This window comes from Egretta garzetta, unplaced genomic scaffold (assembly GCF_000687185.1).
Source record: "Egretta garzetta isolate BGI_Z169 unplaced genomic scaffold, ASM68718v1 scaffold59, whole genome shotgun sequence".
Taxonomy (NCBI): domain Eukaryota; kingdom Metazoa; phylum Chordata; class Aves; order Pelecaniformes; family Ardeidae; genus Egretta; species Egretta garzetta.
In genome coordinates, this window is record NW_009267230.1 from 1,391,356 (window position 1) to 1,405,525 (window position 14,170).

At 41.1% G+C, this 14,170-nt stretch overlaps 1 protein-coding gene across 3 annotated transcripts in view; it reads left to right on the top strand.

Moving 5' to 3' along the window:
- The window catches only part of UNC13B (unc-13 homolog B), a 194,986-nt gene that overhangs the window by 20,814 nt on the left and 160,002 nt on the right, over positions 1-14,170 (top strand). For all 3 annotated transcript variants that reach the window (XM_035902676.1, XM_035902675.1, XM_009647276.2), the window contains exon 7: positions 910-967. In XM_035902676.1, the coding sequence (XP_035758569.1) occupies positions 910-967 (58 nt within the window). The remainder of the gene's footprint in view (positions 1-909; positions 968-14,170) is intronic.

The following is a 14,170-nucleotide window of genomic DNA, read 5'->3' on the forward strand; positions in this document are numbered from 1 at the left end:
CGGAAGATAGCCACATCGGAAGTCTGCAGGTTGTCACCTTCCATGTAATGAACTGGTCATTAATCCTCACCAAATCCAAGGAGAGTCTGTCTGGTGTACCTGTTCTGCACAGATTGCAGCACCAGCTTGCTGAGGTTGCCACTTCCTTTGTCGTTGGACCTTGTTTTCCTAGCAAAGACTGTTCTCATTATTTTGCTCAATTGTCCTAATTTTCTCATATCTCTGTGTAATACAAGACAGAGGAGAATATCAAAATAAAACCACTGGCATTCCCCTAGGGAATGCTTTGATGCTGTAACAAACAGTTTTGTAAAAAGTCAAAGCTGGCTAATTGAAGTGTCTCTGTCCTCTAATTCAATACTAAATGAGATGAAAAATTCTTCACTTTGGCTGTGCAGTGGATCACAGGAGAGCTTGTGCTGGGCAGACATTGTGTTACTGCCCTGCCAGGCCCACTAATGATCTCACTGCTTCAGTCTCCTGCTGCAGTGTTGCTGTGAGCCCACCTGAGTTTTGAGCTGTTGAAGCTGTGCTTGAGCGTCTTAACCATAAATGGGCTTATATTCAGTTCTGAGCGCCCTGTCGCAGTGTCATTGTGGTGTGGAGAGTCAGGTCTTTTAGGTGTCTAATTTGAGGTCTCAGAATTGAGAATAGAGCCTGTGCTTGTAGTAAAGCAGACCTCACCTTAACCAGATGTGCACTTTTTAACACCTGGTTTTGGCATGAAAAAAGAGGAGTTTTATGGGAGTGTATTTGAATATGGATATTAGGGAAAATATTTAATGCTTTGATGTTACCAGGGATGTTTTCTCTTACCTGTGGCATGCTGTACTCTCAAAGCTGCTTCATAAATTTGCCAGCTGCTTTCTTACCAGTCTGTGTCCCTTCTTTTTTTTTGTTCTCCTTTAGTATTCCTTTCAGGAGGAAGTCCAGAAGAAACCATTGCCCAGTGCTGCCTCCCAGTGTTGTAAGTTAGACTTTATTTGTTCTCAACATTTTTTCCTCTTTCAGTGTACTTTATTTCCTTCTCTGGTTAGTTATCAAACAATGGTACATCTGAACAATATTTTCTTGTTAGAAGTACTTAAATCTCTGTGAAGCCAATAACTTTGGTCAGTTACGAAAAAGTGTGCCCCTCAGAATGTTGGTCTAAAGCTTCTGATGCTTGAAAGTGAAATCAAACATTGAGTCTTCAACCTGTTTGCACCCTCATGTGTGACAGGAACACAAAATGTGTTCAAAGTTACCTAGATTACCTTGTAATATCAACACAAGTAAGAAAATGCTGGGTTTTTAAATGTAACTAAGTTAGGCGAAGTTCTGTAAATATCATGTGTTGAATATAATTTTTATGACTTTTTAATGACATTTTAAGAGGAGGAGAATAGATGGAGACAGGTGCTGCCAGTAGCCTTTGAAAATGCACCAGAGGTTTGTGTGCTTGATACCTAATTTCTTTGATAGTGCTTTTCAATGCTGTGTTGGTGGATGAAAAATATTTTTACTAATTTCTGCTTATCTCATAGAATCATAGAATCACTTTGGTTGGAAAAGACCTCTGAGATCATCGACTCCAACCTTTAACCTAACCCTGCCATCCCACCACTAAACCATGTCCCTAACCACCTCATCTATCCTTCTTTTAAATACCTCCAGGGATGAGGACTCGACCACCTCCCTGGGCAGCCCATTCCCGAGCCTGACAACCCTTTCGGTGAAGAAGTTTTTCCTAATGTCTAGCCTAAACCTGCCCTGGCACAACTTCAAACCATTTCCCGTCATCCTATCGCCCGTTACCAGGGAGAAGAGGCCGGCCCCCCCCTGGCTTCCCCCCTCCTGTCAGGCAGCTGTAGAGGGCGATTAAGGTGTCCCCTCAGTCTCCTCTTCTCCAGACTAAACAACCCCAGTTCCCTCAGCTGCTCCTCATAAGACTTGTGCTCCAGACCCCTCCCCAGCTTTGTTGCTCTCCTCTGGACCTGTTCCAGCAATGCAACATCTTTCTTGTAGTGAGGGGCCCAAAACTGAACACAGTATTCAAGGTGTGGCCTCACCAGCACCGAGTATGGGGGCATGATCACTTCCCTGCTCCTGCTGGCCACACTATTCCTGATACAAGCCAGGATGCCATTGGCCTTCTTGGCCACCTGGGCACACTGCTGGCTCATATTCTGCATTTTTTTTATGCTTCTGAAAATGTGGATGGAAAAATAACCTAGGATATACTGTATCTGATGGTCTGCAAAATTAGATTTCTGAAACACTGCTTTTAACATACGGTGGATGAAAGCTCATTGATATCTCTTATGAGTGTCTTATCTACTTCGGGCAGCAACAATCATGAAATTCAAGTCTCATAATTTAAATAAATGTTTTATCCTCTATTTCAAATCCTATAAGACGTGCATATTACACTTTGCAGGCTGTTTATCCATTAGGCTGATTATAGGATCTCTACAAAATGGCTAACATTAGCAAATGTTAATTGCTGTTTACCTTTTTTGAGTAGAATTAATTTGTCTGTATACTGTTATTATGTTATCTTAGAACTATCTTCAACAAAACATGGACATTAGCCGATTGCCTAGGAAATCCAAATGTGTTGTTTAGCTGGAACATGTACAAAGCTGTATGAAAGTATTCTGGCAGTGGTACCCTAGGTAACACCAAATGTGTCCTCCATTTTCTTAAAAAGAGTGTATGTAAAGAATAAAGCACTTTGTTTTTAAGTAGTCAGAAGGGTACAATTGATTTGTAAACCTACCAATAAGAAATGTTGTTGGAGAAACTAATACTTGACTAAACCATACTCAAATGGTATGCAGAATCCCTAGTGTCAAAAGCTCAAACAGTCTGATATGAAGTGCCCAAGGAATGAATGTGGGTTTTGCTGAAATTACTTCCCTGGCTGTGGGCCCTGGGCTTTGCTGTTGCTGGAGAGAGGCTGGTTTGATGGATCCTTCTAAGTAATGGGATGTATGGGTAAATGCCTTTACATCCCCAAACTCTTGTAGCCAGGTTCTTCCCCAGAGGACCAGCTCCATATAGTAGACCAGACATAGTAAAGAGTAGAACTGCAGCTGCCCTTTTTCTGTTGCCTGTTAACAGCCTGCATCTTGCTAGAAAGTGACCTTGTACAACAATTAATTGAAGGCCCTTGGTTTGAACAATTAATATCACATAAGGATTAATTTAATCATTCATGGGATGAAAACAGTCATTAGAATTGATGTTAAATATTTAATAGCAGTGTGTGGTTAATGTATTTAAGAATTTTCTATTAATTCAATAAAGCTTGTGGCACTGCATGTACTTTTGCTAATCTACTGCCTCCAAGTATCTGACATCTATGAATATCTAATTATTTACATGGACAAATAGAAAATAGACATTTCATGTAGAAGTACTTTTGAAAAATGAACTCTGCCTGCATCAATCTGTGCATAAGAATTGTCAGCTTGCCTGAATGTTGCATAGTCCTTTGGAACTTGAGAATTCAACCCAGTAGATGCATTGATTGTGTGTCTATTGAAAGCTGGCCTGACCTTTGCATGTGACGCAGGAGCTCAACCCTCTTTTACGTAGGAGCAGGGTGGGTGTCCTTCCCTAACCTAAAACACGTTGAATATGGAGTGTTCTTACTTACCATGTGGCTAAATAATTGATAGATATATTTTTAGATGTAAAAAAAACATCCTCAAGAACATTTGTAAGACTCGTCCAATTTTCTATCATGATGTGCTAGACAAGATGTGATCGTTGCTGGGAGCAGGACAGAATCAGCTGGACAACAGACTTAAGTATCTAGAAGGAGCAAATAACCTCCTGAGTGTGAGTAGTTTTTGCCCCATGAGAATAGCTTCCCAAATACTAAAAAATACAAAGTTATCTTAAAACCTGATGCACTGTAGAGCAACAGTGCGGCAACACACTCCATATAGCTTGCATTTCAGGAAACAACAGTATAACTGCATGTGCCACTGGTGTCCTGCTTAGCTCCCCTGCAGCTCTCAGAAGACTCTTCTGGCTTCTTTCTTCTAGCCAGAGAAAATCCTACTTCAGCAGGCAGGGTCAGGTTCATTAAATGGGGAAATACACGTCCTTACATCTTAAAATTAGATTATGTTTCTGCCCTGTTCTGCGTTTTCTATAAATGTCTGGTTCCTTTCTCAAACCACCTTTTCTTATGGTTATTTCCCCATCTCCTGCATGCTTGCAACTTGTTCTGTTATCTCCCCTGAGTATGGAGGGGGAGAAGGATGGAGCAGGGTGTGAGAGAAGAAAGCTGGGCCATGTCTGAAAGCCAGCGTCTGATCTGTGAGGGGGGGTTTCATCTCTGGTCACGTGTGGGCTGCTGCCTTGGCATGGTGCCGTGGGACATCTCAGCCCAGACTAGGTGCTCGCATTTTTCTGGAGATTATGGAGCTTCCAGGCCCACTTTCACAGTCTCAAATGTTCTTTGTTCTTAGAAGAGCCTGGCCCATGATTTCCGACGTAATGAGGGATTTGGGCTTCCTACGTATTCTTAAATGAAGTGGCTGGGTCTCTTCTTGTACCTGCTGTCTCTTCTAAGCTCTGCTGATTTTTGACATGTCCTTGCCTTTTCCTTCATCATACTTAGCCATTTCACCTCCCAGCTTCTGTGCTTCCCTATATATTTCTCCTGCCCAGAAAGATCACATGCTTCCAACTGATTTAACTTTCAGTGATCCCGAGCAATAAGCAAAGTGCTATAGTGCCCATGGATCCAGTTTTGTTTGCATTTCTATTGAATGTGATCGTAATTCTTAAATTTCCTGATGACCCATTGTTGAATAACTGCAGCATCTTCATATTGGCTTTTACCCACAACCTGAAATTGAATGTAAATTAAAAAGAAAGCAAGCTTTTTTGTCTCAAAATTCACTTTAAATGAAGCAGATGGAAAAAATGTTATTTGATTACTTTGGCATTCATTGAGTCAATAAGCTCTAAGTTATTTATTGTGGTAGGAATAGATTTATTTTCCTTGTATTCTCAAGATAATTTCTGGCACCATAAAAGTCCATTATAATCTGTAAGTGAGTCACTCTGTCAGTATTTTAAACGCAGCTCTGACTTGGAGCAGACACCGTGCAAACTGGGATGAGAAAGGTGTTCTGTATCTTTGCAGAAAATAATCGGCATTCTTAGTTAATACCAGCTACTGTAAATACCACCCTATGCCTTTTGTCAGGGAGTTTACAAATCTGGAAGAGAGCAGGCTTGTTCAGTATGATTCTCAGAAAAGATAACCTAATTGCCACTGAATCAACCCGTCACGTCTGTCCTCTTACCTTTGACTGATAAGCTTCCTGAGAATGCTTTATTCTCCCTTCTCTGCATATTGTTTTTTGTCTTCCACTTCCTTGAGTCTGTGGTCTTGCTCTTTTCACAGTAAGACCCTGACAGACCAGAGCGCACCATAGTTCTGTCCTGCGGGTCTTTTGCTCTGTAAAATCCCTGCCTAGCAGGGCTGTGGTGTTGGTTTTTTATTGTGGGTTTTGTTGGGTTTCTTTTTTTTCTTTTTTTTTTTTTTTCCCCTCTCAGAAGAAGGTAGATTGGTTGCTTGACTCTGGATTGTTAGTTGGTGCAGCCAGGAAAGAAATAACTTTTCTGACACACTATTATAACAGCAAAAAGAACCAAAGCTAGGCAGCAGATCAGAGAGAAAGGAGCAAGACAACATCCCCTCCAGGAGAGTAAGAAGGAACCCTAAATGCTATCTCAAATGTGTGTGTATGCACATGCATGCAGGGAAAAATACTATGCTTTTTTGTAGATACAGAAGCAGCCTTTTAACTACTTAAAAGCTGGCAAAATATTTTATACACATTATAGGAATGGGTGTCATTCCATGCCAGATCAGTTTGTTGTGTTGGCCCTTCTTTCCCACTAATATTTGAAGAAATCTATTTCTGCAAAATGTGTAAAGCAAAATTGTGTTAATATCTACACATTCATGACTATTCAAAGGTACCAAAGGCAGACTTTGAGAGGTTTCATTCCCGATGCCCATTAGTTCTCTTTTTAGGAGCTCAAATTCCACTGATGCATCAGGAAGGCTTGTACATCCCTCTGCATAGAACGACTCTAATACTGAGATTGTCATGCTTTCCATGGCACTGATGAGGAGCGTTGTCTGCTAAAAAGCCAGGCGACTGCCTTCCCTGCCCCTGACTCCCCAGCGAGCCCTGATAACATCCACACTGATTTTGTATTTAGGGTGCTGCACCATAGATACTAGCATCTTCATGCTGCTGTTAATGTACCATCTATCAAACCCGGCTGCCAGGATTTCCACAGCACGGGCGGTACGGTTCTAGCAGAAGCAGCGGCACTGAGTGTGCAGATATGGGCAGGCTGTGGGGTAAAGCTCTCACTGGAAGTGCTTGGTTCACAGGATATGCACCGCAGCCTGTTTTCATGGAATGAAGTCATAGCCATCCAAGGTTACAGGTGCACTCAGTTGAGCATGCCATTTGTGCTGTTGTTGAATCCTGTGGTTTATTGTAGTCAAAGAAGATGTTGGCTGCCATCCACCAGTGTTCAACTGAGCGAACTGACCCTATGGCAGCAAATGTGCTGAAATGACATCCTACTAAGAGATTTTTTTTTTTTTTCTCTTTGGTAACAATATATAAAAAAATGATCTGCCATGCCAGGCTTTCAAAGCTATCCAACATCAAAATGCTTTTCAACAGGCCACAACTTGACAGTCTTAACTGTTCATAGAGATGTATGGTCTGTAACAGTGCAGGCAGCATGGTCGGCTGCGGTTGCTCAGAGGTGATACTGCCCACCGTGTTGTAGAGATGTATGCTGTACGTCTAGATCCCTGCTGGTTTTTTTTTTTCTGGTTACCAGCCTGCTTCTGCACTTAGAAACAAGTTGGCAGCTACCTACGGCATCTCTAGACCAGGCCGATTTGGGAAGAGTAGGGAAGAGGTCAATGATTATTTTACCCTTCTGAAGTGTAGGTGACACTGAAGATCCCTCTGCAGTCACTGAAAAGCTGTGCTATAGTATGAGGAAAACTGCTAGCTGCAGTGCAAATAGTAAGCTTTCAGCAGTCCTCAAAAAATGTTCAGTGTAAGTGTAATTCAAAACAGAACACATGAATTACTTTAATTAAAAGCTAGGCAGAGGAAATACTACTCTTGTCCATACAAGTGAAACTATTGTATGAGCTGTTCTGTGGTGGTTTGCTGACGGGCTGGGAAAGTGAGTTCCTTTGCCTCTCTGCTTCTGGGTGACTGGCAGCTCCTGTTCCTCTTTGTTGAGGATAAATCCCATCTGGGAGACTTGTTTTCTTGTGGCTTTGGAGCACTCACTGCCTGGGCTGGCTAAAGGCACAAGAGGACTGCTCAAAGGAACGCAGATTCAAGGTCTTGCTCTAAAATATCTGCCTTCATTTTTAGGGTAAAGCTGCTACTTCATGTCTGGATGTGTCTAAGGAAAAGTATTCAGCAAATGGAAGTTTTATTAGAAGATAATGCAGTAATAAAGTTTGACTTACTGCTGAACTATAGAGGCAAGCAGATCTGTGGTTTTGCTACTCATCCTCTAAATGTACTTTGTTAGTTCTTCTAGAGTACTAGTGTATTCTGAAAGGCATTGACAAGGAAATAAAGCTTTGACTTTTAAATAAGCCCCAAACCTAAAGCTCTTCCTGGAATGGTGAACACTGCTAATACTGACATGTCTCTTGATAAGCAGTGACCAAAAAAAGTAAATGCTTGGTTAATCACTCTAGGTTTCACAATTTGTTTACTGCTTTTCATTAACGCTTCTTTTTTTTTTCTGGTGGGGATTGTTTCTTTAAGGACTCTGAAACTTTATTAGTCATCCTTTAATGTCATAGCAGTGGCACCAAATAAATTTGAATTTTGTTATGACAGTTGAATATATCCTTTTTAAAGATTAGATTAAAGATTTTAAACTGATAGAAAAATTATTGCTCGACTTTATACACAAGCCATAAATATGTGTCCTTGAGCAATGAGGCTTGTACTGAAAGTCTAAGATTGAAAAACAGAAGGAAAAAAGGCACCAAATCTTTTACCTCAGCTGCTGTAGCACATTGAATTCCTCTTTGCTATTATTCATATATGTAATGGTGGGTGATCCACTATAGTCCAGAATCGTATCTCATGACGGGTATGTAAAACTTCTGTTGGTTCTTGTGTTTACATCCCTTCATCAAATAGCCTGTGTGACTCGGTAACCCAGAAATTTGTGAGATGGGACAGCTGTTAGGTATTAGTGCAGTGGTAGAGATGTTACAGTTTTTCCATTGTACATAGAATTAAGTGGCACTCCACCCAATTCTTTTTATTGTGGTTATTAATGAGCTGCACAAGCTTGTAATAACTTAGTGGATACTCTCAATGATTTGATGGTGATCGAAGCCCTGCTTAAATTCTCAGCTCTCAATCTGATTTTGTTAGCCATAGTAAAGGTGGCCAGAAGGGCTATTCATTTCATGAAATAAAATATTCCAAAATTTCAGCGTAAGGTGATTGCTAAACTAGTGTAAAATGTGGTGAAAAAGAGGGAGTAGTGAGTGGGGAGGGTACTCCAGTGTCGTACTCTGGTGCCTGTCCTTGTCTCTGTCAGCTCCTTTTAATTCGTTTCCCTCCTGTGCTTGCTCGTCTCCTTTTGTGCAGAGGTCTTAGTCCTCATATGCGGTGTTCCAAAACTGAACTGGAAATGGTACTTGTTATGAAACCCTCTTGGTCATCCTGCTTACTGAAAATGTGACTTTGCTCTAAAAAGCTATTCAGTGTTTGTTTTGTATTTTAGAAGCTTATTCCACTAAAATACCACATGTTCAGTTTTGGAAAGTACATTGAATACTGGGAGAATGTACGTTTTCATGGAGTCTGAAATATGTGTGCACTCTGTTGAGGGTCTTATCTGGGGAAAAGGAGGTTTATTAAACCTCGAAGAAAGAACTGACCAGGACTTGTCCACCTCTGCTTGTGTTATATAAACAGTATTTTATCCGCACCAAATACAGTGTAATTTCCTGAGCTCAGTTCACTTCTATAAACTTGTTTAGATGCTCTCTGTCTTTGCTCAGCGTGGGATATAACAGGAGGAGGGTTAAACAATTTATCAGTGTGACTGTAAGCAGTGGACAGCAGTAAACAATCATGTTCTGACGGGCATAGTATGTCCCAGCCGCTCTCAGAGACTTGTAAACAGAAATGAAACAAAATGGCACACAGGCAATCAAATTAGACTGCATTAAGAGCTTGGAATATTCTGCTTTTCTACAGTGTCCCTGCTGATCCAGGCTCGACAGTGTGAAGTGGGGAGGAGGAGTTCCTCCTTGAATAGTTGCATAATTGAGCCACAGCAAGAGCATATGTTATGTTCAGCTAACTGTGGGAACTTAGATGTGCTTTATAAAACGTGTTAACGACAAGAATGTTGTAGCTTCCAAGGCACCAGGCTGCTGGCATCGCTTAGTCCATAATTGGAGGTTTATATGAAACCTCATTTTTTGAGTACTGAAACCTATGAATACAAAATAATGTGATAACCAAGACATGCACTGTTGGTGTTTAAGAGCACATGGAGTTAACTAGTCTGACTTGTCTTATCGTCTGTTCCAGGGTTAATGTATGTTGTTGTCATCGTATGTTTTCAGAATCTCAACTTTCCATTTTCTTGGCGTTTTCTGTTCAAGTTCGTACAGGCTTAAATTTGTTCCCAAAGGTGATCTGGAAGGAATTTTTTCTTAACAAATTGAGGTTATGCATATTATTTTTGTGAAGCAGAAAAACAACTTGAAAAGGCTAAAAAGAAATTCTGTTTTCATTAACCTTCAAAATATCAAGACTGGCAGCCCAGGTCTTCTGTGATTATGCTGAAGGACCGAGATATATACTGTTAGCTCCTTGAATCTTAAATGAAGCAGCATATGTGTTGAATCTTTAATAAATTCATCTTTTATCCAAAATGTTAGACGCTGAAGTGAAGTGGGTGTTAGTAAAAACAAACAAAAGAGGAGTTTTGAGATTTTGGCTGAAAATCCCTTACTTTCTGTTACTGCATCTCTTTCTGTTTGCTCCTGCAGCACTGCCTTCCCGGTTAGTCTCTAGTTATAGCATATCCTGGTTAGCCAAGACCCAACATCTCAATGGGAGGAGACTTGCAGGGCAAGGAGCTGGTGTCTAAAGGCAGCTGCTCTTCTCTCCACCCTATCCTGCTTGGCATCGGCTGCTCTTTGTTTTAGGCATGGAAATAATGGTCTCTAATCTGCTTTTGAAAGTTTGTGGGGTTTCAAGCTCTTCATAAGGAACTCGGTAGCAGTAGGGTAGTCAGGCAAGTAGCTGTCTCAGGGGTATCACTGTCTGTTTGAGGACTCTTTGTCTACGAGAGGTGGTGATGTTTCTCCTCCAAGGACAGACCTTGCGTCCCACGAGGCCTGTTTTTAGCACTTGGTGGTTTTGAAACTGTGAGTGGTGGTGTGCCAACTATCGGACCATTTGCTGTCAAGCAAACAAGGACCAGGAACAGTCTGAGCTGGTTTCAGCGATCACGCTTTCTGTTGTCCCTTAAGGAGCCACGCATTCCCTCCATGTGGATTACAGTGGTTTGTGCTGAGGTTTGTGCAGAGGCTGTCAGGCTGGGACTTTTATCTTTGGGAAAAGGTGCAGGACTGGTAAGCTCCATTTCCTCTGTAGTTTTTCTGATCTGCATACTGACTTTGGAAATTTATAGTATCTTCTGGTATTTCTTCCCCAGTTGCTTTGGGATGTGACATGTGCATTCATTTGTGAATAATGACATGGGTTTAACTAGCAGGTAGTCAAAGTGCAATAATGTTGTGCCACTGCAGACTTTTTCTGGATCTTTAATAGTAATCCAGGCTGCAAATGCCTGAATGTTGGCTTCCTTTGCCTCTTACTGGCTCACCTGAGGTAAGAGCCTTTTGATGGAAGGAGGTGCTGAGGTTGCTATCCCCTATGTTAGTGCTGGAGATTTTCAGGAATGAGAGACACAGAGGCTATTGTTCGACTTATACATTAATAGGAAGTTGTCTTCTCTTTAATGTGAACTATTTATTATGGCAAATTAAAGCTCAGTGCAGAGTTCTGTCAAATTGTTGCTCTTTTTCCTCAGCCCTCTCCCCATGTCCCTCTCTGAGGCTCCTGCTCTCCCTGCCTCTTGTTTCTGTAGGCTTTCTTCTGTTTGTCTCCCCTTCTCATCTCTCTTTGCCGCACGTGTTTTACTTCTGTTTTTCTTTGTCAGCTTGGTTGCGTGTTCCTATTTCTCTTCTCCTTTTCCCCTGAAAAACATTCAGGCCTCTGTCAAAGCTGATCATTAGGCAATCCATGGACTTCTGTTGTCACAAAAAGATTATACCTCTTGTGGTCAGGGTCATGTAAACACTGGCTGCTGGATCCTGGCAGGCTTCTGGTGCATCTGGATACATCTTTATCCTGCCAGCGCAGCTGGCTTAGATGCATTGTCCAAGTGGTGGCTTGTCACACTTGCCGCTGTGGACCAGAGAGGCAGTATTTGCCATTTCTCAGTCTGTAGTCTGCCGGTGCCAACTCTATGGGCTTCAGTTTTTCTCACTTGTTAAGTTCTGTAAACAAGAAAAAAGTTTTTATTTGTTATTCTTGTAGACAGGAGAGGAATAAGCCTTTTATATTCTGTGGAAACTGCATGTATTCAGTGTTACACCAGTGTAATACGTGGTTCTTTCTAAATCAACCCGATAAAAAATATGACTGAATTTGTTCCATGCACATACTTGGTCAGAGTTGCTTCATTTAATGACCAAAGCAAACATACATGTGTTAATTTTTTTTCCTCTGACTACTCCTTTGGGATTCAGAAGGGAATGACCTACCTTTGAAGCTCTGCTAGATAACCAAAGTGCCACTTAAAGTTGAGCTATGGCTGTGCCTGTGCAAAGCACCGCATGCGTCTGCAAGAGCCTGGAGTCCAGGGACCCTGAAGTGCTGATGAGTATCTGAGGAACGGCATTGCTTTGTAAACCTTTTATGTCTGAGAAGAAAGGAGCAGCCTGGTTGTAGCTCTGATGCACCATTATTTCCTAGACAGGGAGTGAGGGTTAAACCCTGATTGGCTTTTTTTTTTTTTTTTTTCCCTTGGGATAATACACATCTGTGCCTATTTTTTTTTCCTTCTCACCTTTTCTTCTCCCATAGAATTGAAAGGGCAACAGGGCCCCTCTGTAGTACATGTGCATAGGGACTAAACCCCTGAGAGCCAAGTTACTTACCAGGACCTGTTATTGCTTATTTAAGTGCTAGTCTGGTGGTGATTTTTTTAGAACAAATTTTTAGTTTTTTGGTGGTTTTTTTCTAGAACTATTTTTTGCAGTTTTAGCTAAAAGCAAGAACTAGCCCATTCTAACTTTGTGAGTCCTGTTAATGAGGGGAGGGATTTGTTGAATCCTCTGAGCTATCTTCTCTCCCTTCTGGAGGTGTGTGGCTGGCTGGTAGCTAGAGATGGGGCTGGTAGCCAGGACAGAAAGCCCTCGCTTGTTCTCTGCCTGCGTGTGACAGATTTTATTGCCTGCTGCACTTACACATCAACACTCCTGTAAACTTCACTTTTTAAAGCATTTTTTTTACACACCATCTTCTAGAAATGCTGGTTCTGAAGCCTTTCTTGGAGTTCCGAGTTGTGTGCATGCTTCCAAGGTGCATTGAGGGTTGTATGTAGTAGTTTGTTACCTCCATCATACTGAGTATGACCTTGGGGTGACAGCATGGGTGTTGATAAGTAATAACTTGGCTGTCTGACCAACTTGCAGTTTAGCTTTAGCCTGAATTTGTTGTCACCTTTAATGTTAACATGGAGAGATTTTTTTACTGTTGTAGAATTAACTTGTGACTATTTGCATCCTTAGGATACCGTGAGAGCTCTCTAAGTTTTTTGCCAGTTTGTGTACCTAGCTAAGAAAGTACTCTTCGCTTAACGCTAGTTTACATGCACACATAATCTTGCTATTATTCCTGGTGTGGTGCTTTCACCACTGGGTTAACTTTGTTATGGAAAGGGGACGGAAGTGGAAACATGAAGCAACTTTTGCCACCTGTCTTTCACAGTTTAGCCTAGAATCAGGTACTGCTCTTAACTGGACTCTGGACTCTGGATTCTGGGACATTTTGTCTGTAATCCTGATAACGTGTGTACTAGGAAATAACAGTGTTTAACTGCTTGTGCTAAGTAGTGTGTTGATAAGTATTTTGTCTACTTCTGTTAATAAATGCGTGACTGTTTAATAATTCCTAGAGTTTATGGTTATCTTAATCTTCAGAATATTTTATAAACAAACTGGACAGTGAAGAGTAAGCCCCAAAATAAATTTAATGTTGTATTTATAAAGAAAAAATTCTCATACATTTTCAAGCTTGCAATCTATAAGACATTTTAAATACATGAAATGTATGCTTGTGGTTTGTTTTTCTAAGCTTTCTTTTTCCATTCCTATTCTTTGCTGCCATTTGTGTTACATGCAGGCAACTGGAGTTATTTCGGATGGGGAGAGCAGCTGAGTACGTAACAGTTTGATTTCTTGCAAGTTTTCTGATCCTATACTGATGCAGCATGCTCCAGTATGAGGAAAGTGGAAATATTCATGCATATAGAAAATCTATTCCATTGTATTTTCTTTTACTTTCATTGAATCTTCATGTTTGTGTGGATGGCTGGCTGTTCAGGTTTTCACTGTTTAGCTTTGTTTTGTCCATGTTTTAAGTGAGTTGCTTGTGCCTTCTACTGGAATTTGAGGATAAGATGGCAGAATTGGACTATTATTCTTTTCCTGTAAAGGTGATTTTTGGTTTTCTGCTTGTATGTCTTTTGTGTTCATCTTCATACCTGCGTAAGCCCAAATCAATGTTTGGAGTAACTGAAAAACACAAGGGAATCTGTAGTGGTTGTTTTACTAAGATGCGAAGGTATTCTGGAAGTGATCAGAGAAATTCCAAATGCTACAAACAGTAGCAAATCTGAAAGCAGAAATGGATGGTGCGCACCAGTGTGACAGAAGGGTTGTAGGTATTGCAGCGTATTCAAGCTCAGTGAGGCCATATGATAGCAGAAGTGGTAGGGCTTTGCTTTAACTAGTGTTTACCAGCCTTGGAAAGATAAAACTCAG